The 24,439-nt window shown below is 48.5% G+C and overlaps 1 protein-coding gene across 7 annotated transcripts in view; it reads right to left on the reverse strand.

Annotated features, from left to right (window-relative positions):
- ITGAE (integrin subunit alpha E) overlaps positions 1 to 24,439 on the reverse strand; it is a 65,923-nt gene that overhangs the window by 34,854 nt on the left and 6,630 nt on the right. For 6 of the 7 annotated variants that reach the window (XR_011523159.1, XR_011523158.1, XM_070560882.1 and 3 more), the window contains exons 2-13: positions 14,642 to 14,762; positions 7,601 to 7,692; positions 6,270 to 6,337; positions 5,793 to 5,910; positions 5,427 to 5,564; positions 4,897 to 5,012; positions 4,095 to 4,246; positions 3,181 to 3,334; positions 2,519 to 2,669; positions 1,978 to 2,045; positions 1,092 to 1,227; positions 317 to 459 (exon numbers count right to left, since the gene is read on the reverse strand). Coding sequence is in view for 5 of the 7 variants with exons in the window: in XM_070560882.1 (XP_070416983.1) it covers positions 317 to 459; positions 1,092 to 1,227; positions 1,978 to 2,045; positions 2,519 to 2,669; positions 3,181 to 3,334; positions 4,095 to 4,246; positions 4,897 to 5,012; positions 5,427 to 5,564; positions 5,793 to 5,910; positions 6,270 to 6,337; positions 7,601 to 7,692; positions 14,642 to 14,762 (1,457 nt within the window). In the remaining 2 variants the exon portion in view is untranslated. Of the gene's footprint in view, positions 1 to 316; positions 460 to 1,091; positions 1,228 to 1,977; positions 2,046 to 2,518; positions 2,670 to 3,180; positions 3,335 to 4,094; positions 4,247 to 4,896; positions 5,013 to 5,426; positions 5,565 to 5,792; positions 5,911 to 6,269; positions 6,338 to 7,600; positions 7,693 to 13,700; positions 13,857 to 14,641; positions 14,763 to 24,439 lie in introns of those variants that run through there. The other variant, XM_070560885.1, reaches the window with a different exon arrangement.

Raw genomic sequence — 24,439 nt, forward strand, 5'->3', positions numbered from 1 at the left:
CAAGATTGCTGGGGAGGCCCCCTCCACCACCCCTCAGCAAGGCTAGATGCCTGCTCTTGCTCTTCCTGGACCACCAAATTTGGGTCATTCCAGATCAAGGCAGGGGGCTGGGTGAGAAGCCTGATCCCCCACGACAGAGGAAACCAGCTGGTGATCAGATATGCAGAGCAAGGCAGAGCCACTGAGTTCTGCCTAAATTCTTCCCAGGCTGGGTCCCCAACCCACTGCGAGCCCTGGGCCCATCCCTTTCCCTCTGAGGCCTCCAGATCCCTGATCTGTACTAAAGCAGGGGGGGAGGGACCTTCCCTGCAGGTACCTGCTCTCCTTCTAGCACTGGCATGAAGTTGGTCTCGCTGCCCTCCTTCTGGAGCTCAAACACGGCCCCTCGCTGCTTGTGCCGTGGAGCCCCCGCCACATAGGAGAGGCCACAGGCCTTGTGCAGAACAGCCACAGAGTAACCTGGGGCGGGGGTGGTACGGTTGTGAACAAGAGCGCCCACCTGGCCACTCCTTTGGCCCCCACCTTCCCAGCCACAGTTTCCAGGTGGCCTGGGCACAGGGCAAAATAGGAGAGACTGTCTTTCTCATTCTTTTAAAAATCGGCATCAGTGAGTGCTCCCACCTACCCACTCTTGCCGGTCACACACACAAGTGCCCCTTCACACAGATGTGATATATACACATTATCATACCTACAGCTTCGCTCAAAATACCCTCATTCACATACATTCACCACCCACATTCATCACACACGCAGCATATGAGGACAGAGGTGAGGGGCGAAGGGTCACCCACCACTATTATTAATGGCGAGGCCCCCCCTTCCCTAGGCAGGTAACCAGGTAACCAAGGCCACCCATCCCTTCAAGTACTGAGCAGTCCCTGTCCCCACCCAGGAGGCCTAATTATCAGCCTTGGGGACCCTTACTAGGAACCATCCCTCACTCCATGTGACCGACCAAGGCCTGCCTAGACTAGGAAGCCTAGTGCAGCCCAATGCACAGCCTCAGTGTCCCTGTCTAGGCCCTGCCCCCACCCAGGTAGCCATCAGGCCCCGCCCCCACCCAGGTAGCCTCCAGGCCCCGCCCTTACCCAGGTAGCTGAATGGCGCAGCGTTGGCATCTGCCGCTGTCTGGTTCAGGAAGCGGCCCTGGCGACCATGCATGTCATAGAGCAGTGCGCCCCCTGACCAGTTAAAGGCCCCAACGGCACCCAGCAGCAGCTGCCCCTGCAGGGAACCAGGGTTGGAGGCCATCAGAGGGGCCAGCCACAATGGGCGCGGGTCTACCAACCAGCACAGGGAACTTGGGGGGCGTTCAGTGGCCCTGAGCCCACCCAGCCAGAGATGCAGGAGGAAGATGAGATGGCAAACACTGGGTTCCCGCCTGATATGCATTACCCTGTCAGGACAGCTGTCCCTCCAGTACCAACCACCCCCAGAGCAGAAAGCCGACCCAGGGTCCAGATACTGAGCATTTAAAAAGTATGATCGAACAAGACCGTGCTCATCTCCTTCGCTGCAGGTTGCCCAGTCGGGGCCTGGCACACCGGCCCACCTGTGTTGCATGATGGTGCTAACCATGCTTCCACCACGCAAAGGACCATGTCCTCACAGTCCTGGATCTCTCCCCATCTGTGGGCAACACTGCCTCCACTAGGGAGAAGTCCTCAATTTGGTTGGCAAGCTGACCCAAGACAAAGCCTGTGTTTAGTCTGTATTAAGGGAAACTGCTCAGTCCTTAAGCACAAAGAACAAAACGACTTCCTGGAATAAATATGGGCCACTCTTTTGTCTTCCTCAAAGGTCCAGATTGGGCGAGCAAGCAGAAGTGTTTCCTTTATCTCAAATGGCTCCTTCAACGGCACCACAACAGGAGGGCAGAGCCCTGCACTGTGAGCCAGAGATCCCTGGGTCCCTGGGTGTCTCGGGGACCCCGCCTCAGTGGCAAGCCTGCCTGGTGCTGAGTCAGCCACGTACCTCATCCAGGATCTGTGCACTGAACCCGATCTGTGCCAGCTGGTAGTGGAAGGCATCTCCGACCGTGCCTGGAAGCCAAGAAGCCCAGAGGGACACTGCTATGGGGCCAGGTGAAGGGAGGAGCCAAGCCAGGGAAGGGTCCACTTCACCTGCCCCCCAGAGGAAACCATGTCTGGTGTGATGGGAGGAGCACCAGGCTGGGAGTAGAGACCTGGGTCCTGCTTAAGTACTGGCAGAATAGCTGGGCATGTTTCTGGGCCTCAGTTTCCTCATCTGTGAGCTCTGGGAGCAGGAATCATGCCTCTTTCTCTGGCACCAGAAAGAGCTTCTCATCAGAGCTTCATGGAATTTCAGGGAAGTGAGGAGGGCTGGGAGATTGTTGCCTTTTTAGAGATGGAACAGCTGAGGCTCAGAGAGGTGACGGGAGTTGCCCAGAGTGCCACATGGACGTAGGAGAGGGTGGGGCTGGAGCCCAGGGCTCGGGCCCTCTGCCGAATGCCGAGGGGCTGCCACAGGGTGGCCAGGGCCCAGGAGCCCTCACCTTCCATGGGAATGATGTTCTGCTGCAGTTTGCTCAGCAGCCCATCCAGTGCTGCGTAGTTGGTCACCTTGAAGGCATGGGTCTCATCGGGGTCCGAGGCGATCAGCTTCAGTTCCTTGTCAGTCTTAGCCTTCTGAAATGCCTCTCCCACCTGCACAGAGGGCAATGGGTCAGCGCTGCGAGAGCTGGCCAGTTCCCAAGCCCTGAGGGCCTTCCAGGCCCAGGGAGAGGGCTAAGCCCCTCTGCCTGGCCTTCAGGATCTTCTGTCACCTGCCTCCTTCTTTCTGTTCCCTCTGACTGCAGAGCCTGTCCCACCTCCCCTGTGCCCTAGGTCAGCTCCTCCTGTTTGTCCCCCAAGAATCGGTCCAGCACCATCTCCCCCTTGGACATCCAGGACCCCTCCCTGATGTCCTTCCTGTGGGCTCCCCAAGTGTCCACTGCTCTCCCATCACTGCTGGGCAGGTGAGCTGTGACCACCATTGGGAAATGAGCCCTCTGTGGGGAGACCCACTGCAGGGGTCTGGCTGGGAGGAGAAGTGGTGAGTGAGCGTGAACAGAGCAGGGTTTGGGGGAGCCGCTTACAGAAGCCCCTATCAGGAACCTTGCTCCTCCCCACCCAGGCCATACAGGGTCAGGAGGTGCCCCCTGCTCCTGGCTCTTACCCCAATGGCAAAGCGCTCAACACCTTGCATCTTTGGGGAGTTGATGACAGTCGTGAGGTTGAGGGGGTCTCCGAATATGTCCCCATCAGTGAGCACCACCATGATCTTGGATGCCTTTTTTCTGGAGCTGTGGCTTGGCGTGAAGATGTGGTCTCTAAGTAGGGGAGAGTAAATGAAGAGGAGAACTTTGCCAGTGGGATGACCGAGCTCTAGGAGATTTTATTCCCTGGCCTGCTTCGAATTGGCGAGAATAAAGGAGCCCTCCCAAATGGGGAATAAAGGCCCAAAGACGAGTGGTGATGGCGGGTGGAGGCAGGGCTGCAACACAGGTGTTCTTGCCCCGCACCTGCTCCTAAGAGAAAGGTGCTGGACAGCACTTGAGTCTATTCCTTATGTGTATGCATAGGAATAATACTAATAACCATGGCTAATACTTACAAAGCACCATGTGCCAGGCACTGTTATAAACACTATACATAGTTTAACCCATTTAATCCTCGCAAAATCCTAGAAAGCAAGTACTGTTATTATTCTCATTTTAAAAGTGAGGAAATTGAAGCACAGAGAGATTAGACAATTTGCCCAAGGTCTCACAAGTACAAACTGGAGCTGAGATGCGGACCCAGGCAGCCTGCCCCTGAGCCCATCCCTGTAAGCACTGTGCTCTCCCGCCACTCACAAGAGAAGTCTTTGGAAGAATTTATGGAGGACAGTCTTGGGGTGTCATCCATCAGCCAAGGCTGGATTGAAAGACCTCGCATTCCCCTCTCAGCCAAGGAAGAGCTAGAACCCTGGTCCTTCCTCCTCGCAGTTCTGTCCAGCTACCCTCTCCAGGCAGGGTGTCTCAGAGCCTCTGGGCAGGGCCATGGGCTGGCGCCTGGGAGGTACTCAGGACATGCTGCTCTCACACTCACAGGACATGCTGCATGGCAGAGGCAGTCTTGGTGACATTCCCCACTTGAGTGATGTTCTGGACTCTGGCCAGGGAGGCCATCACATCCTGGCTGTCCTGAAGGTCAAACTCAGTCTGGATCACTTCGCCGTACTGGACCAGGGCAAAGCTGCACTGTAGGGGAGGGGTCAGTCGAGGTGGGGAGGAGGTTGGCAGAGTCACCATGCCCAAGGCCACCCATGCCCCTTGGATAGCTCCCTCTGGAAGCAGTGGGAGAATCCTCTCAGCCCTCCTGTCTCCAGGCAGGAGGAGATGCTAAGGCAGAGGGAAATCTCTAAGCAGGTAGGGGTAGAGGAAGGTATGACAGTAATGGCTCCCGGAGAATCTCAGACTTCTCCCTTAATCTACGTCCCTGTGTATCTCCCTCCCCTGCAGTCCCCATAGGATTGGCCATGTGACTTGCTTTGGCCAATGGGACATCAGCAAATGTGATACAATCAGAGACTTGAAAAGTGCTTGCCCACATTGGGTCTTGCCCTCTTGGAATGTTGCTGCCATGACAAAGTTGGGCTGGCCTGCTAGAGACACATGGCCTGGACAAGTGAGGCCATCTTAGGCCGTCCAGTCCCAGTCAAGCAAACAGGCAACTGCAGCTGCGAGAGTCACTCCAAGCAAGACCAGCAGCAGAACCACCCAGCCGAATCCAGCCCAAGTAGCTGACCCACAGAACGGTGAGCAGATAAATGGTGGTTGTTTCGAGAAAGTTTGCTCACAGCAATAGATAAGTGATGGACTGTGTGAGTCCAGCTCTAAGGGAAGCCCACCTCAAAGCACTTTTCATAGAAGTTCCTCATCATGTTGGAGATGAAGTCCTTGGCTCTCTGGAAGTCGGGGGGATCAATGCTTCCCGAGCCATCCAGGATGATGGCGATCTCAGTGCCTGGGCCAAGAGGGAGCAGGTCAGGAGTGGGCATGGAATTTTGGGTAGGAGTGAGGGCAGTATGTCCTGCCCTGTGAGCACCCACTGCAGTCAAGCCCCGAGGGCTCAGTTCTGGGAGGAAGTCGGTGAAGCTCCCAAGGGTGAAGCCTTTGTCTCAGAGGCAGGGAGACAGCCAGAACCTGCTCCTGCTTTGACTTGCTGTGTGAGTCACTCCCATCACTCCCACTCTCTGGGCCTCAGTTTCCCCATCTGTAGGATGGAGGCAGGCAGAACTGGGACTGGCCAGGCCTGGAGAATCCGGCCACTGCTCCCCATCTCCCAGACCTGGGCGCACCTCACCCCTAGAGGTCACCAGCCAGCCTAGGGGTCAGCTCTGACAGTCTCTGCGAGCAACCCAGATCTGCCTCTTCTCACCAGCTGCTTCCTCCTCTTCCTCCTCCTCGTCACCTGGCTTCAGAGCCCGGCGTCGCCTGGCTGCGTTCTCTGTGCTGCCTTTTTTGCTCCTGTAGCAGTCTCCAGCATCCACATGTGCTTCAGGATCCAGGAGATTTTCTTTAAAAAATATACATGGAAGAGCTCAGAGTCAGACGGCCTCCTTGTTCCCCTCCAGGCAAGCCCACACTTAGCTCTGCCCTGATTCCCTTCACGGGAGGCCTAGGCCTGCCTTGCCCTCTCTGGGCCTCTGTGTCCTGCTACATCTGCCATGGGCTGGTGCCTCTCTTTGGAGGCCTGAGAGACCTCTTTAGAGCTGTCCAAGGCCAGCGAATGTCCAATCCTTACCAAGGTCGGAGAAGGAGACCTGGGCCTGGGGACGGAGGTCAGGGGCCAGTAGGCTGCAGGTGCCTGTGAGTTCCAAGCTGAGGCTGTGGGGTTGCCGAGCCAGCACTTGGATGCAGATCTGGGGGACAGAGGGAAAAAGGGAGGGGGAAGCCTGGGTCACCCCCAGCCCAGCCTCCCTGCTCACAACCACACCATCACCCCCATCCTAGAACCAAGTGCCTCAGCCAGACAGGGTGTGCAGGAACAGCTTGCTCACCCCTCTGCAGGGGTAGGAGTCAGTGCTGGGAGCAGTGTGCTGGGTCACATGGAGTGCCCGGATCAGAGCCACGGTCAGCCCTGGGGTTGGTACCAGGGAGACTGCTGGGCTCAGCCCTGAGGATGACATGCCAGTCAGGAGTGCTGTCAACACCAGTCAACCACAGGGGCTAGCACCAGCCTCCCCGATGCCCTCCACCCTTCCACCCCATGCACACTCACCAAAACGCCGTGGTGGTTTCCGACAACTGTCACTCCCCGGTGCCTCCCCTTGGGGATGGGGACATGCTCTGAAAAATACGTTAAGTCCACGTAAGGAGGGAGGGACACTGGGAGGCAACCCTGGAGCCAAGGTCAGAGGGCACATGGCCACCTGGTCAGGGCCCCATGAGGAACTGTTGGCCACTCAGAGCGGCCTCTAGAACCTGGATGGGGGCCTTCGAGAACAGGTCTGGACACACCCAGGGTGAAGTGCCTATCCCCTAGGCTCATTCACTGACTCATTCAACACACGCCCGGTGATGTCTGCTCTGTACCCAGCCTTGTGCCAGATGGTGATGGGGATCTCGAAGTAACTGAGACCTGCTGCTTTTCCTGCAGGGGCTCCTGGTCTTGTGGGGCAGGTGAGTAGAGAAACACTAGCTGGTGGGTGTGTGCAGCACTGGGGAGGTGTGCAAGATGCTGAGGGACTGGCTGTATGGACCCATCAAAGACCCATCTCTGGGGAATCTTACTGCCCTACAACCCTGGGGGCAGAAGTGGTAGCTCCTTCCTCTCCCTCCCAGTATAGGCCTCAGGAGACTCCATTTTTGAGCCACAAAATCACCCAGTCACCCTGCTGGACCATATCCCCTTCTGAGGCTGTTCAACACAGTGCCTCACAGAGACAAGGACTCTGGCTTGCATAGCCAAGGGGTCATCAGCAAATGTGTGCCTGCAGTCAGATCGGGTGGGATGGGTAGAGTTTGGTTAACAAGTGAATTAGGTCCATTCATTTGTTCATTCACTCATTCAAACAGCATTTATTGAGCGCCCAGTATATGCCAGGCCCCATAGACACTAGGATAGCCACGGTTAGATTGGGAGGGGTAGAGTTGGACTCCATTAAGGTGTGGGGAGGTGGGATGGGCTGGGTTCTGGAATCAGGTGGAGCTGTGTTTGCATCTGTGGTGCCGCCAATACTAGATGCGTGACCTTAGTCATACTGGCAACCCCAGGACTTCTCTGAATGATAGCTTCCTCTTCTGTAAAACGGTGTGGTTTTGAGGATTAAAAGTGGATGAAGAAGCACTTAGCGGAGTGCCGGGCACATGGTGAGCACACATTACATTTTAGGTGTTGTTTTAGCATTGGGTCGGGAAAGGTGGGCTGGGGATTAGGGTTGGGTTGGGATGGGGCCGGGCACTGGGATTGACAGCCTGCTATGGATGGTGGTGGAGACTAGGGAAGAGGGACAGATGAGGTGGGGCCGGGGTTGGAATGGTTTGGGCCAGATGAGCGGGATCCTAGAAAGGAGGTCCTGGGAGCATTCCCTGGAGCTGGGGCTGACTCACCTACTGGTTGGCAAAAGAGCTCGTCCTGGGTGAGGGAACATCGATGCAGGGGCTCTGCTGTCCTGTTTGTTCTAGGGCTGGTGACCAGGAGCCTGAGTGGGAGGGTGGACAGCACAGTTGAGCTGGTTGATGATTCCCTTCTCCTCTCTGCCTGCCCAGGCACCGTCTTCCCATTCCAGGCCCACAGACTCACAGGCTCCCTGTCTGGAAAACTGTGGAGAAGGCCCAGGCCTGGGAAAGGCAGGCAGACCGTGCATTATGCAGAAGGCATTTGCTCAACCTCTATCTTTGACAGCTCCAGCAGGAAATGGTGAAATGCAACCCCTCTTTGCCTCCTGGCCCAGCCTCCCAGAGATGGGGTGACACTGGTGGTAAATAAAGACTCTCTGCACTTTGGTGTTGTGGAGGGAACCAGGAAGCCACCAGCAGCACAGCTGGTTCTGCTGGAGACAGTGCTGTTTTCCTAGTGGCCGCCAGGGGGGCCTGCCCCACTGGCCTCAGTGACACCGGTGCGCCTCTCCTGAGTCAGTCAGAACCGGAGGTTTCCGGGGTGGGTGCCTCAGCCTGATTAAGGCAGCCCCAGGAGATGTGATTTCCAATGGCAAACTCTGCCCCCCGCCCCAAGCCCAGCCCATGGAGACAGCAGAGTCCAGTGTCAGCCTGGACATTCTCACTGCCCACGCTGCCCAGGGAGGACTGGGCTGCCGAGAGACAGGGAGGGAGCTCCCCGTCCTGGGGGCTATGAGTAGGGGGTATTGGGGAAAAGGCCCTGAGTCTGGGCTTGGTAACAGTGAACCAAGTCCAAGGTCTTTATGCTGAGGGCAGTAGAAAGCCACAGAGGACTTTTATAAAGGGGAAGCACACGATTAGTCTGCTTTCCAAAGGTCATGATGCGGCTGTGGTGGGTTGGGAGTCGGGGCAGGAACGAGACACTGTCTCCACTTCCTCACCTCCCATCCCTCTACATCTTCTAAAATTATGAAATACATCATTTACTTTATCTCCAATGTTTGCAGAATAAGAATAAAGTCTATACCTGTGTGTGTGCCCCACTCGGCTGACTTCCCACCCTCTGATACAGCTCCTGTCAAGGTCACCAGTGGTCCCCATGTTGTCAAATCCAACAGACACCTCTCTGTCCTCATCTTCCTCCACCTCTCAGCAGCTCTGGACATAAGCGACCACCTCCTCCTTGAAACACTTTCTTCTTGATTTTCTCCTACCTCTCTCCTTACTCCTTCTCAGACTTCTTTACTGGCTCCTTCACTGTCTGACCTCTAAAAATGTCCCTGGAGTCCTGGGGCTGGGTCCTTGTTTTCCTTGCCAGCACACTCCCCCTAGTGATCCCCTCCAGTTCCACAGCTTCAATACACCCATAAATGCTGAAATTCCTACCTTTATATCTGCGGCCCTAGGACCCCTCCACCAGAAGTTAGACCAGCATAGCTGTAGAAAGCAGAATAATGGTCCCCCAGAGATATCCATGTCCTCATCCCCAGAACCTATGAATATGCTACTTTTTATGGCAAAAGGGGTTTTGTAGATTTAAGTTAAGGATCTTGAGATGAGGAGATTATCCTGGATTACCAGGGGCAGGGAGAGGGGCAATGTAATCATGAGGGTCCTTATAAGAAAGAGACAGGAGGATCAGAGTCAGAGCAAGATTTAAAGATGCTACACTCCTGGCTTTAAAGACGGAGGAAGCGGCCACAAGCCAAGGAATGCAGGTAGCCCCTGGAAGCTGAAAAAGGCGAGGAAAGATTCTCCCCTCGAGCCTCCAGAAGGAACACAGCTCTGCTGACACTGATTTTAGTCCAGTAAGACCCATTCTGGAGACTTCTGACCTCCAGCACTGTAAGATAATACATTTGTGTTGTTTTAAGCCACTAAACTTTTGGTAATTTGTTACAGCAGCAACAGGAAACTAATACAATAACCAACTGCCCATTGACTAAGAGGCATCGCAAATTTAGAACATCCAAACGGAAGCTGTGGTCTTGTCCTCCCATGCCTGCGCCTTTCCCTCTTCCCAGCAACATAGGGCGCCACCAACCAGGGCGTTCTAAAGCCGGAGCCTGGGGGCATCCTTGCTTCACCTTTTCACTCATCACCCAGATCAAGTCCACCGGTAAAGCCTGTTGGGTCTTCCTCCAACATATACCTAGAGAGCATCTCTTCTCTCCATTTTCCCTGCCGCCATCCTGGCCACCATCATCTTGCCTGGTCTATAGCAATAGCCTCCTCTCTGTTATTTTTTGGTTTTTCAATTTACTCTTGTAATTTACACCATGTCACTCCCCTGCTGCAGCAGCCTCCCACGCACTAAGAAGAAAAGTCGTACCCTCTACTGCAGCCCACGGGGCCTTGCACGATCTAGCACCTCCCTGCCTCTGAGACGCCCCTGCTGCTCCTCTGCTCTCTGAGCTCCAGCCCCACACTGGCTGGCTTCTGCTCCTAGACACCCTCCAGCTCCTACCTTCCTTGGGCCCTGCGCCTTGCCGTGCCCGCTGCCTGGAACCCTCGCCTCCCACTCTCCCCTAGGCCAGCTCCTTCTCATTCCCAGGCCTCGCTTAACTGTCACCTCCTCATAAGTGCTTTCTCCAACCAGCCCCACCTCACAACCCAGTTACTCTGCTTCGCGTTACCCTGTTTTATTTCCTTCTCAGAACTTGTCACATCTGATAGTATCCTGTGTACGTGTTTATGTGCTGATTATCATCTCTCCCCAGACTGTAAGTTCCCCAAGGATCGTGTCTATCTTGTCCACCAGGTTATTCCCAGAGCCTGGAACAGCGCCTGGCACAGAGCGGGACTGAGTAAATATTTGTTGAACGATGACTGAACAACAGTCCAGGCAGCAGGTGAGGGGGCTAAACTGGGGCAGGGCTGAGGGGCAGAGAGCAGGTGCAGCTGAGCTCTGTGGACTCTGCAGCTGAGCCCCTAAATTAGGTCATCTGCTCAGCAATGCTGCCTCTCTCCTCAGACCCCTCCCAGCCTGGGCCTCAGCCCCAGGCCCAGCACCTCATTCCCTGCTCCCCTATGAAGGTAGGCTCAGAACTGGGCTCCACCCCAGAGCCCCGATTGGGGTGGGTGCAGGCCTGGAATAGCCTCAGCTCCCCTTCCTCCTTCAGGTCTTTGCCCAAGCTCCTTCTTCTGCCTGCAGTGCCTTTCTCTTCCTTTTCCTGCAGAACAGTCAAACACCAGCTCCTCAGGAAGCCTTTCCAAAAGAGGGAGCAACTTGACCCCTCCAAGCCCTCCAGGTGGCCCTGACTACTGGAACCCACCCCATCCCTGGCCTTTGTTCCCACCTAGACTGTAAATTCCCAAGAGATTACCACGTATAGCTGCACAGGCTGTGCACTGCAGAACCCAAGATTACCATTCATATCACAGTCACACAGTGCCATGGCCTGGAGCACAGTCTGAGCTGCCTCTGCTCCCCACCTCCTTAACACCCTCCCCCCTGGTGGGTGGTCTCTTGATCGCGAGGTTTGTTGACTGAGTGACTGACAAACTAACTAAACAACTGAACATTTCACCATCAGCTCACAGACCCAGGAACCCTATTATACCCCGGGCTGGGTACAGCCCGTCTCCTGCCTTAACCAGCTCTAACTTTTCTCTGTTCTCAGGGTCTATTCTCAACCCTCCCTGGGGGAGAAGGCCTTCTTTATGTTCCACTCCATTCCTCCTGCAGCAGCCAAAGCCAGGATGCTGCCCGCCCTGGCTGTTAGATCTTGGGGAGAAACAACATGAGAGAGTGGGGGGCACATCATCCTGGCACAGGGAGCGTGGTCTGTTCCTCTCTCTGCGGCCCCGGGAGGCTAGTAGCCCATTTCCTGCCCCGTGCAGCAGGCCCGCAGGCCCCTGGGTTCCGTGGGCTCGGGCTCCATCATTTGCGGTAGGAACTCGGCAGTACCTCCCACCACATCCTCCCGTGAGCCCCCCTCTGCTTCAGCAGGTACTGGGGGAGCTTCTCAGGAGCCCAGCTGGGCTCTTCCTCCCACCCCTCGACAGGCTCAGAGCTTCAAACTCCCGTCATCTATCGTGGCCTTTCGGCCTGGCTTCTGGAGGAGGGAGGCAGTTCTAAAAGTCATTTTGATGACAAAAGGGGAAATTGGGACGTGTGTTGGGGGTGGGGACTGGACAGGAGATGGTCACGAATAACTCGGACTGAAACCCGGCCTTTACAAGCACGTGGAGCAATCAGAACGCTCGTGCACTGCGAAATTTGGAAAACGAAGGCTAACCCAACACATAAACCATGATCCAACAGTTCCACTGCTGGGCACATGCCTGATAAAGGAAGCTCTGGTCCATCAAAAGGAAGTGCAGGGCAGTGCTATTCACAAGAGCCCAAGGAAACTGCCCAACACCCATCATCAGAACCTTCACCCGTGGAAAACTCTAGCAACAGAAGGAGCATCATTGCCTCAGGCGACCCCATGGATGAAACTCACAGACTGGATGCTGAGGGAGAGGCGCCTCATGCAACAGAGCACATACTGTATGCTTCGATCATCACAAGTTCAAGAACAGGCGAGACTAATCCTTGGAGAGGGAGGTGGGGGCAAGGGTTAATTCTTGCCAGGGGGTGTGCCTGGAAGGGAGCACACAGCCTGGAGGGGGCTTATGCGAGCTGGTAATACTCTGCTTCTTCATCTGGATGCTGCTTATACAGGTGGTTCACTTTGTAAACATTCACTGAGCTGCATGCTTATGATCTGTGCATTTTTCTATATGATACATGTTAATGAAATTTTACCAAAACAGAAGAAAACAACAAACACCGACCTTTAAATTATCTTCTTGCAGCCAAAAACTCCCCAACAACCTTCTCACCACCCCTCCCTGCTTCAGATCCTTCTGGCCCCCTTAACCCTTGTGCCTGGGTGACTAGGCAACACCCACCTCCCCCATGTTCTTTCTCACCACGCTCAGCTTCAGCCACCCGACATTTTCTCAGTTCCTTGACCGTGCTCAGGCCAGCTTCCAGGCTCTGACCAAGCTGTTCTCAGCCAGGACTTCCCCCTCCTAATTCCTGCTCATCCCCCCAAGTCCAGAGTGGATACACATCCTCTGGCTGAAGGACACACCTGCCTCTACGTCCTCAAAGCACCCTAGATGTCCCTACCAGAGCAGTCATCACTCCTCTTGTCACCACCTGACTTGTCTGTTTCCCTCATGAGCCTGGGAGTTCCACAAGGGCAAGAACTGAGTCCTCTTCCCTGTCTTATCCCCCAAACTTTGCCTGGCACTCAGTGGATGCTCTGTAAGTACATGAATGAATGAATTGGCCCTGCCCTCACCGTTTTAATCTAATGGTTACCAGCCTCTTCACTGTACAGATAAGGACACCACAGTCCAGGAAGGGCTCCAAGCTTGCTTGGCTGGCAGAGTCACAGCCCAAGGCCCAGGGCTATGAAGCTGCCTCAGGAGCCACCACTGCCCACTCATCCTCCACAAACAGAGCTTGCTCTGCTCAGTTCCGGGAGATGCGGAGCTCCACTCAGCCAGGAACACTGAGTGGCTCACCTGGCTCTGTCCTAAAGTCTGTCCGGAACCTGGGCTCATGGCTCTGGTGTGCTCTGTATGAAGGAAACCCCTGACCACTGACCAGAAGGAAAGCAGCAGGGGTGGGGGCAGGGAGGGAACCAGCCTGGGTCAGGGCCTGAGCGAGGCTGGTCACAGACAAGCACAGAAAAAGCCCTGTGACCATGATGAACAAAACAAGGAGAAGAGAGACTGTTCTAGAATAAGAGAGACTAAAGAGACACACCAACAACATGTAACAAATGAACCTTGACTGGATCCTGACTTCCAAAGAAAGAAGTTCTAAAGTCATGTTGGTGACAACACGGGAAATTGGACTGCGTGTTGGATATCGTGACCCTTCACTCCAGCACTTCCCCTAAAACTAAGGACAAGCTTCCACATCAGCACACCACGATCACTATCTGACATGAGCAGGTGCTCCACGTGCATATTTGCTGAGTGAATGACCGCTGTATCCATAATTCCACAGCCTGCCTTTTTCACATTAATATGTTTCAAGATTGATGCAGGATAATAACCACTGCACACAATTCATTCATTTTACCTGCTCTTAGTATTGCATCAGATGATTCATCTCTCACTTCTTCCATGTTGCTAATGGTCACCATCTCCAGTCTTTCACTATTCCAAACAATGACACAAGAAATGTCTGTCCATGTGCCTGAGCATTCCTCCAGGGTTGGCATCTGGGAGTGGAACTGCTGAGTCAGAGGCCACGTGCATGCGCAGCTTTACCTGATATGGCAACGCTATTCTCCGAGGTGCTTCTACGAATTTACACCCCCACAAGCTCCTGTTTCACCACATCCTTACCAGCAGAATGTTGGCAGATTTAACGTTTTCTGCTGATCAAATGGGTGCATACAGATGATATTTTTAAAATATAAGGTGATGTTTATTGAGCTTTAATTTGCCCACAAACTGTGGTAAACCCTTATGTGCCTTAACTCAAACAGTCTTTGCACCAACCCGGTGAGGTAAACCAGCAGCCCCATCACAGGGATGAGAAACTGAGGCTGGGGGTTGAGCGCCTTGCTATAAATACAGAGTGACGCTGTCTCTGAACCGTGGCTACAGACCCGCAGCCTGCCTCTCAACCACTACTTCTCCCTCCTGCCTCAGAGTTTCCATCTCTTCTTTGGTATTTTTTGTTACTGTCCAAAACTTCCGTATTGAGCATGTGTTATTTTATAAGGGGCAAAAGAGCCTTACTAAACTTTATTTTAAAGTAGTTTTTTCAGTGGTCCCCACCCCTGGCAGTGACAGGAGAGGCCAGGGTGGGGAGAGGGCCCGGGGCTTGGTGGACTGGCCTGGTGCTCACCACCTCTCTCTCTCTTCTCTCTCTCTCCTGCACACCCTTCTGAAAGTGAAAGGAGATTCTCCCCAGACTGTGGGGGTGGGGTCCTAAGGCCTTCTCTGGGGCTTTCTCAGGCTCCCTGCAGGCCCCCTCAATTCTCACGCACTCGTCTGCCGGGCCCCACTCACCAGGTCTGGTTGGTGCTGGTGTCTTGGTGCAGAAGGGAGCTGAGCACGTAAGGCGCACCTCCCTCGGGAGTCACCCAGGCCCAGGCCACATCCACATTGAAGGCCTCCAGGGGAGCCAGGCCTGTGGAGAAAAGAGGAATATTTAACAAAGTCACCTGTTGAGGCCGTGGTTGGGCCTTTTATGCCCATTATTCCATCAAATCCTGCAGTGTCATCATCCGCATTTTACAGATGAGAAAAGTGAGACTCCCAAGGATCTTTTTTCCATGGGAATACGACTGGAATGCAGGTGTTATCTCACCCACAGCCCCTGATTTTCTTACTAAACCAAGCTGTGTCAGCACTGAGACCCCCCTCCTCCAGGAGGCCTTCCCTGGTTCTCCCCCAGAAGCACTTCCCACCTTATCACACCTCCCTCTGTGCACTTTCTGTACCTGTCCCGTAGCACACACCCATCACTGTGTCTTGTACCAAAGTTAGACTAGACTATGAGGCCCAGGGATAGGGTCTGCATATATTCTATGCATGTACCCTCCATCAAATGACCCAAGAGAAAACCTATGTCCTCAAAAATACCAACATGAGAATGTTTATAGCACCTTTATTTGTAATAGTCCTGAACTGGAAATAACCCAAATACCCATCAACTGGGGAAGGGAGAAACTCACTGTGGTATATTCAGACAATGGAATACTACTCGGGAGGAGAAAGGAAGGAACAAGCAACACACACAACAAGATGGGTGAATCACAAAAATCATTATGCCGAGTGGAAGAAGTCTTACCTAAAAGAGTATCTACTGTGTAATTCCATATACAATGTTCTAGAACCAGCAAAGCTAATCTATAGTAAGAAATACTGCCTGGGGAGGGGGATTAAATGAGATGGGACAGGAAGTTACTTCCTGGGGTGATGGAAATAGCCTGTATCCTGATAGGAGGTTGGATCACAAAGGTGTGCCCATTTGTCAAAAACACATTGAACGGTCCAAATAAAATGGGTGAATTTCACTGAATGCAAGTTTTACCTAAAAAAAAATGTACAGGGATGAAGTTACTGATGCCTGCAATTTACTTTGCAATGCATCAAAATATAAGACGCCTTAATGGATGGAGAGATGGATATATAGTGATGGACATATATGGATAGATACATGTAGATGGACATATATATTTTTGTATATATAAAATATATAACATATATGTAAATAAGTATTATATATATATAAAATAGGTACATGATAATGCAAATGTAACAGAATGTGGACAATTGTAAAATCTAAGTGTGGTATGTGATTGTCCACTGTACAATTTTTTCAACTTTTCTATATGCTTGAAATTTTTCATTAAAAATTTTTTTGGAAATACTGACAGATTGCCCCCCATGGAGGCTGTGCCAATTCACATTCCAACAACAGAAGAGGAGAAGGTCTGTTCCTTGCAGCACTGCTTGAACTGACTGTGTGCAGACCTTTTCATCCTTGGTTTGTTTTTTTTTAAAGAATTGACACCTGAGCTAACAACTGTTGCCAATCTTCTATTTTTTTTTTCTGCTTTTTCTCCCCAAATCCCCCCAGTACATAGTTGTATATTTTAGTTGTGGGTCCTTCTGGTTGTAGCATTGGGACGCCACCTCAGCATGGCCTGACCAGCGGTGCCACGTCCACACCCAGGATCCAAGCTGGCGAAACCCTGGGCCGCTAAAGCGGAGCACGCGAACTTAACCACTCAGCCACAGGACCAGCCCCTCATCCTTGTTTTTTTGTTCCAAAATTGTTTTTCAATTATGAGTGAGATCAAGCCTCTTATTACAAGTTTGTTTCCTGACTATTCATATACATTAACCATTTTATGAGCTATTTTTTTTTTTATTCATTTGTAAGAGCTTTTTGTATCCATAAGAAATTGTCAATGTGTTACAGATATTGTTTCCAATTTAGCTGTGTATTTGGCTTGCATATGATATTTTCTTCCCAGGTCTGTGTTCTGTATGTAGTCAAATTATTTTTCCGTTATGACTCTTGAGTTTTGTGTTATGTTTCACCATTAAGAGATTATGTTTTTTAATTCATTCATGTTTCCTTCAATATTTTGTTTGTTCCATTTCTTATGTTTGAATCTTTGATTCATCTAGACTTTATTTTTGCATGTGGAGTGAAATAGGGATCCAGCTTTATTTTTTCTTCCCCCAAATGAAATTGTCTCAACATTATTTCTTGAAGAGCGTATATTATCCCCATAGATTTGAAATACCACCTTCATCATTCTCAAAATTTTCATATGCATTTGGGTCTCTGTCACGACTCAGTTCTGCTCCACTGACCTAGTCACCTCTTGCTTGGACATGTTCATTAGTCTCCTGATCTTTCTCTTCCAAGACTTGTCCCTCTGGATACCTCCTCTCCATACCAGCTGCCAGAAGAATTTTTAAAAGCATGGTCTGATCATGTTACTCCACTGCTTAAAATTCTAATGTATATTTACACACAAAAAAGGCAAGCAGATGTTCAGTCCACAGACTTATCTGTTCAATTACTGTTCAATTAACAACTTTCTGCCATAATGGCTCTTGAAAAGCTATACCAGTTTTTGGATAACTCTCCTTTTTTCCTATGGTATAATGACTTTTTAATCCCTGAATATAACAAACAAAGATGCAATGATATTCTGACATCACACTTTCAGGCAAAAACACATTCGTCAACTTACTTTATACAACAGTTTCTAGCCCAACAATATCGTACAAAACAAATGCGCATTGCTTACCATGTTTGGATAAACCCAAAATGCTTTGTTTTGCAAATGCATGCCAACTGAGGGGGCTGAAGACACAGTATTTTCTGATTCGCAATCTTTGAGTGCACAAGTTATTTCCACGTGTTTTGAAGTGCTTTCAGGGTTAGTATTTGTTTTGTCCTCAAGGTATTTTTCTGTGCTATAACTTTATTTTTAAAGGTAGTTTGAGTGCAAGATAGACATGAGTCTCCAAAAGGTTGAAAAGCAAGGACAAAACAGTGCAGAAAGAAAAATGAACCTTCTCAAGAATGACTCCCTCACACCCACCCTCCACTACCCACCATGAACTCTTCAATTTCTCCTTTAAGGAGGACAATAAACCTTCACTACAATAAGCTCTACCTGTAAACTGTATTTTTATATTCAAATTATTATTTTTTTTTTTAAAGATTTTATTTTTTCCTTTTTCTCCCCAAAGCCCCCCGGTACATAGTTGTGTATTCTTCGTTGTGGGTTCTTCTAGTTGTGGCATGTGGGACGCTGGCCCAGCGTGGTCCGATGAGCAGTGCCATGTCCGCGCCCAGGATTCGAACTAACGAAACACTGGGCCGCCTGCAGCGGAGCGCGCGAACCCAACCACTCGGCCACGGGGCCAGCCCCTCAAATTATTTTTTTTAATGTAAACTTTTTTCATTGGTCAATCAGTAAATTTTCCATCAGTAAAAATTGTGTGGGTATTGGGTTGGATGGAATGCATCACAATTTTTCCATTGAAATTGATGGAAATATTTTTTTCCAGTTAATTTTTTTTCACTTAGCTGTAGAAATTTTAGGAATAAATTTAAATCATTAGACAAAGGATAGGTTTACAGACTATTTTATCTTCTCTATAAGGAAGAGAAGGAAATACACACATACAAAAATGTTGTTCTTCATTCACCGGGAAGATATAACAATTTTAAGTCTGTATGTATCCAATAACATCACTTCAAAATATAGAAAGCAAAAATTGACTGAATTAAGAGGAAAAATGCAAACATCCACAACCAAAGTGGGAGACTTTAATGCTTTAACAAACCTTTCACATTAGTTATAAAAGCAGACCAAAAAAGTCAGTAAAGATATAGAAGGTCTGAACAACACAATTAACAAGCTTGATCTAATTAACTAACAGAACACAGTACCCAACAATGGTAAAATAAACATTTTTTCAAGAGCACATGAAGCATTTACCAAAATTGACCGTACGGCTGAGTCATAAAGCAAGCCTCAATAAATTCCAGTGGAGTGAAATGGTTCAGACTATGTTCTCCGATGAAAGTGGAATTAAACTAGAAATCAATAACAAAAGAAAACTAGAAAAATCTGAACTTCTTGGAAATTAAGTAATGCACTTCTAAGTAACCTAGGGTCAAAGGTGAAATACAATGGAAATTTTTAAATACTTTGAACTGAATGAGAATTAAAGATATGACAAATCGAAAACTGGGCATACAGTTAAAGCAGTGCTTAGGAGAAACATACCGCCTTAGTGCATATGTTAAAAAAGGAGGAAGGCAGAAAATCAATTAGCTAAGCTTCCAACTCAAAAAGCTAAAACAATAGCAAATCAAACCCAAAGAAAGTACAGGAAGGAATGAAAATATGAGCATATATCAGTGAGACAGAAAACTAACCTATGGCAGAGAAAATCAACAAAGCTAAAGTTTGTTTTTTAAAAACAATAATAAAACTGATAAACTTCTAGCAACTGATCAAGAAAAAAATAAAGAAACCACACAAATTACCAATACGAATGAAAAAGAGGCCATCAGAATAGATCCTAAGAAGTAATAAGAGGATAGTATGTACAACTTTATACCAGTAAGCTGTGACAATTTAAGTGAAATGGACAAATTCCTTGAAATAAATATTTACGAAAATTGACAAAAGAAATGTAATCTGAATAATCCCATATAAAAGAAATTTAATCCATTATTAAAATAAAAACCTTAGGGGTCGGCCCGGTTGTGAAGCAGTTAAGTTCGCACGTTCCACTTCCGCGGCCCGGGGTTCACTGACCTGGATCCCGGGTGCAGACATGGCACCGCTTGGCAAGCCATGCTGTGGCAGGAGTCCCACATAGAAAGTAGAGGAAGATGGGCATGGACGTTAGCTCAGGGCCAGTCTTCCTCAGCAAAAAGAGGAGGATTGGCGGCAGCTGTTAGCTCAGGGCTAATCTTCCTCAAAAAATAAATAAATAAAAACTGTAGGAGGAATTCCAAGCCAGAGGGGCTTCACTGATGAACTGTTCCAAACATTTAAAGAAGAAATATTGATCTTATACAAACTGTTTAATACTGATGTGTGACAAAAATTCATAGCAAGCTAGGAATAGAAGGGAATTTCTTTAATCTGATCAAGAATATCCACAAAAGTCCTTCAACAAACATCATTCTTAATGTTGAGTTATTGAAAGCTTCCCCCCCCTTTTTTTTTTTTTTGAGGAAGATTAGCCTACCACAGCATGGCGTGCCAAGCGGTGCCATGTCCGCACCCGGGATCCAAACCAAGTAGTGCCATGTCTGCACCCAGGATCCGAACCTGCAAACCCCAGGCCGCCGAAGCAGAATGTGTGCACTTAACCACTTTGCCACCAGGCCGGCCCTGAGCTTTTCCCTTAAAATCAGGCATGAGCACAAGGATGCCCAATCCTACCACTTCTATTCAACATTTTACTGGAGGTCTTTTTTTTTTCCCCCCCCCGAGGAAGATTAGCCCTGAGCTAACAGCTGCCGCCAATCCTCCTCTTTTTGCTAAGGAAGACTGGCCCTGAGCTAACATCCATGCCCATCTTCCTCTACTTTCTATGTGGGATGCCTACCACAGCATGGCTTGCCATGCGGTGCCATGTCCGCTTCCGGGATCTGAACAAGTGAACCCCAGGCCGCCAAAGTGGAATATGTGCACTTAACTGCTGTGCCACTGGGCCAGCCCCTACTGGAGGTCTTAAAGTAGTAAGAAAAGAAAAAAAACATAGGGCATAAAGATTAAAAAGGAAAAAAACTGTCATTATTTGCAGATAACATCATTGGGTAGATTGAAAAATCCAACAGATCCACAAACATTGAGAATTAATAAGTGCCTTTACCAGGTCACTGGATAAAGAGGCAACATACAAAGAACCACTGGACTTCTATAGACCATCAATGATAAAATAAAGGATGAAAAATTTTAAAACATGCCATTAACAAAAGATATAAAGAAATCAAACACCCAAAAATAAATATAACTAATGATATACAAAACCTCTACATTTAAAACTGTAGAATATTGGGAGAAATTAAAGAAAATCTAAATAGAGAAACAGATCGTGCTGATGAATTAGAAGACTCAATATTGTTATCGATTATCACTATATTGATCTATAGCTTCAATAACAGCCCAATCAAAACCCCAGCAAATTATTGGAGGGGAGGGGATGTTAACAGGTCGATTTAAAAATTTATATGAAAATGCAGAGAGCAAGAATAGTCAAGGCACTCTTGAAGAATAACAAACCTGTAGGACTTACACTATCATTTACCAAGACTTATTATAAAGTCATAGTCATTAAGACAGAAGTATACTGGCACAAGCTTAGACAAATAGACAAAAGGAACAAAAGAGTCCAAAAGCATATGGTCACCTGATTTATGTCAAAGGTGACAGTGAAGAACAGTGAGGAAAGATGATCTTGTTAATAAGTGGTGCTGGGTCACTTGGATATCAACAGTGAAAAAAAATTACTCTTGACTCTTCTCTCACATCGTATGCAAAAAATCAGTTCCAGATGGAGTGAAGATTTAAAGTGGATTTAGACGGATTGTACATCCAAACATGGAAAATAAAACAATAAAGCTTTTAAGAGAAGACAGAGGACTTTGGAGCAGACAAATATTTTTTAAACAGGACACAAAAAACACTAACCGTAAAGGAAAGAATTGATAAACCGAACTTCGTTAAACTTAAGAACTTCTGTTTATCAAAAGAAACCATCAAGACAGTGAAAAGGCAAGCCACAGAGTGAGTGAAGATATTTGCAATGCAAACATCTGATGAAAGATTTATATCAGGACATGTAAAGAATTCTTATAGATCAATAAGAAAAAAGGTATGCAAGCCCACAGAAAAATGACATTTCACAAAAGAGATGATCCAAATGGCAAATAATCACATGAGAAGGCACTTGCTAGACTTCTGAGAAAGGCAAATTAAAACCACGACGTGACACCATTACACAACCACCAGAATGGCTAAAATGAGAAAGACAATACTAAGTTTTGACAATGATGTGGAACAACTAGAACTCTCAACTACTGCCGGTAGGAGTGTAAACTTGTACAACTCCTTTAAAAACCATTTGCTGGTGTCGATTAAAGCTGAGAATATGCATAACTCATGACCCAGCAATTCCACTCTTAGGCATATACCCAACAGAAATGTGTTTATATGTCCACAAAATGACATGTACAAGAATGTTCATAGCCTCACTATTCATAATAACCCTGAACTGGAACAACCCAAATACCCACCAACAATAGCAAGGATAAATAAGTTGTGGTATAGTCACCAATGGAATACTCTACAGCAAAGAAAATAATCTACAATAAGGTGGATGGACCTCATAAACACAGTGTTGAGTGAAACACGCCAGGAATAAAATAGAATATACTGTTAATTCCATTTATATAAAATTTAAAACAGGCAAACTCATCTATGGTATTATAGGTCAGGAAAGTGGTTACCTTGGGGGTAAGGTAGTGACTGGAGGGGATGACAGAGGATACTTCTGGGGTGCTGGTAATGTTCTGTTTCTTGAAACGGGTACTAGTGACATGGATTTGATTTAATTTGAGAATTCACTGATCTGAATTTGTCCGTTTTTCTGTATGTCATACTTTAAAAAACATTTACATTAAAAAATAATAATTGCAAGTGTTTGAGACACATTGAATATATAAAATTCCATGAGTTCATAATGATATTTAAAAGAAAGAAAGAGAAAAAAATAAAAACAAAAGGAATCAGAACACTGCATTGGCCACCATTGAAAGTAACAAGGGCACCATCCCCTTATTCTGAAAACTGACTAGTAAAGGGAAGGTGAGAAGGAATTTTCTTGCATTTCATACATAAACTGCATTTCAGGGTCACCAAATAGTCCTAGTTGATGAGAAAAAGTTCTTTACAGAAGAATTAGTACTAATGAATGTGGGAGGAATAATAGAAGCACAAAAACATAATTTTGCAAGCCATAAAGGAACACTAATTAATTCAGGCCATGATCATCGATGGATGAAACTACTAGATGGAAGTTTGATAGAGAAGTTTACCCTTAGGCTGACACCCCCTGAGCTCACCAGTTAAGCTTAGCATCCCCAAGAGGGGTCCCAGGCACATGCACCTCCTGGTGTGAGGCCCTGGGAAGGATACGGGGGCCTAAGACTCTGCATTTCTAACAAGTTCCCACGTGATGCCCATGCTGCTGTCCTCAGACCAGATTTTGAGTAGCAAGTCTTTAAAATACTTCAGCCAAGGAACCAAAAAGGGGGAGTGAGATAAATGCAGGAAGCATGGCAAAATCCTCATCATGGCTTAGACTATGCTCCCCAAAAAAGTTAGACCTGAATTTAACAAAGGCCTTAGCACTAACTTCCAGGTTTTGGGAAATTCAGGAGATAGAAAGAAAAATCACACCAAGAGGAAGCAAACACACAAATCCTGAATGACAATGTTCTATAAGACAAGCGACCAAGCTCTGCAATAAAGCAGAGACTCAAAAACACACAATCCCAAAAATGGGTGAGGGGGCCACTGTGGACTAAGAGGCATTACAACCAAAGGGAACGTGTGGACCTTATCTGAATCTTGATATGAACACACCAACTGTTAAAAAATAGACATTTGGAGACCATCAGGAAGAAAAGGATATGAACTGGGTATTAGATGATACCAAAGAATTATTGTTAATTTTGTTAGGTGATAAGAACATTGCAGCCCTGCAAGTAAAACCCATGTACTTCAATGCCTACTGAAGCATTTAGGGGTGAAATGACTCTGATGAAAATTCCACGATGTGTGGGTTTTTTTAAAAATAATGCTTTGGGGCCAGCTCTGGTGGTCTAGTGGTTAAGTTTGGTGCACTCCACTTCAGCAGCCCAGGTTTCGTTTCTGGGTGTGGACCTACACCACTCGTCTGTCAGTGGCCATGATGTGGTAGCAGCTCACAGACAAAAAGAGGAAGATGGGCGGCAGACGTTAGCTCAGGGCGAATCTTCCTCAGCAAAAAAATATAACTAAATAAATTAATTAGTTAAAAAAATAAAATAATGCTTCTGAAACATTAGCATGCAAACCAATCTCCCAAGAGTCTTCTTAGAATGCAGACTTCCATTCAGTAGGTGAGGCAGCGGGGCTGAGATCTAGTCTGACAAGCTCCTAAATGGGGCCACGCTGCTGGTCCCCTGAGAAAATTCTGAGCAGCAAGGATTTAAAATGTGTTGGCAAAGGAAACAAGAAGGGACAGTGAAATAACTGCAGCAAGCGTGGCAAATCCTGATAATCGTGTCATCTGGGTGATGGGTGTATTGGGTTGATTATTGTTATTTTCTCTACTTTTGTACATGCTTAAAATTTTGTTACCAAAAACCACCCTTCCACAGGCTCAAGGAGGAGGTGGACTGTGAGGGGGCTCGGGGGCAGCGTCTACTCCCCCATCTCTGCATTCCCAGTGCCTCTCCCTGTGCCTGGCCCACAGCTGGCTCTGTACTCCATTCGCCTCCCTCCACACCTCTGCCTTCCCAGAATGATTTGTGGTGATGCATAAAAATACACAATACACTGAGGTAAAACTTGTTTTAAAATACTGGGGCAGGCAAAAAAAAAAAGGACAGAAGGAAAATAATAGTTAGAAAAAGACGGGTGAGGGGCCTGGCCCAGTGGCTTAGCCGTTAAGTGCACACGTTCTGCTTCAGTGGCCTGGGGTTCGCTGGCTCGGATCCCGGGTGCAGACATGGCACCACTTGGCAAGCCATGCTGTGGT

The sequence above is a fragment of the Equus przewalskii genome, chromosome 10 (assembly GCF_037783145.1).
Source record: "Equus przewalskii isolate Varuska chromosome 10, EquPr2, whole genome shotgun sequence".
In the NCBI taxonomy this organism is placed as follows: domain Eukaryota; kingdom Metazoa; phylum Chordata; class Mammalia; order Perissodactyla; family Equidae; genus Equus; species Equus przewalskii.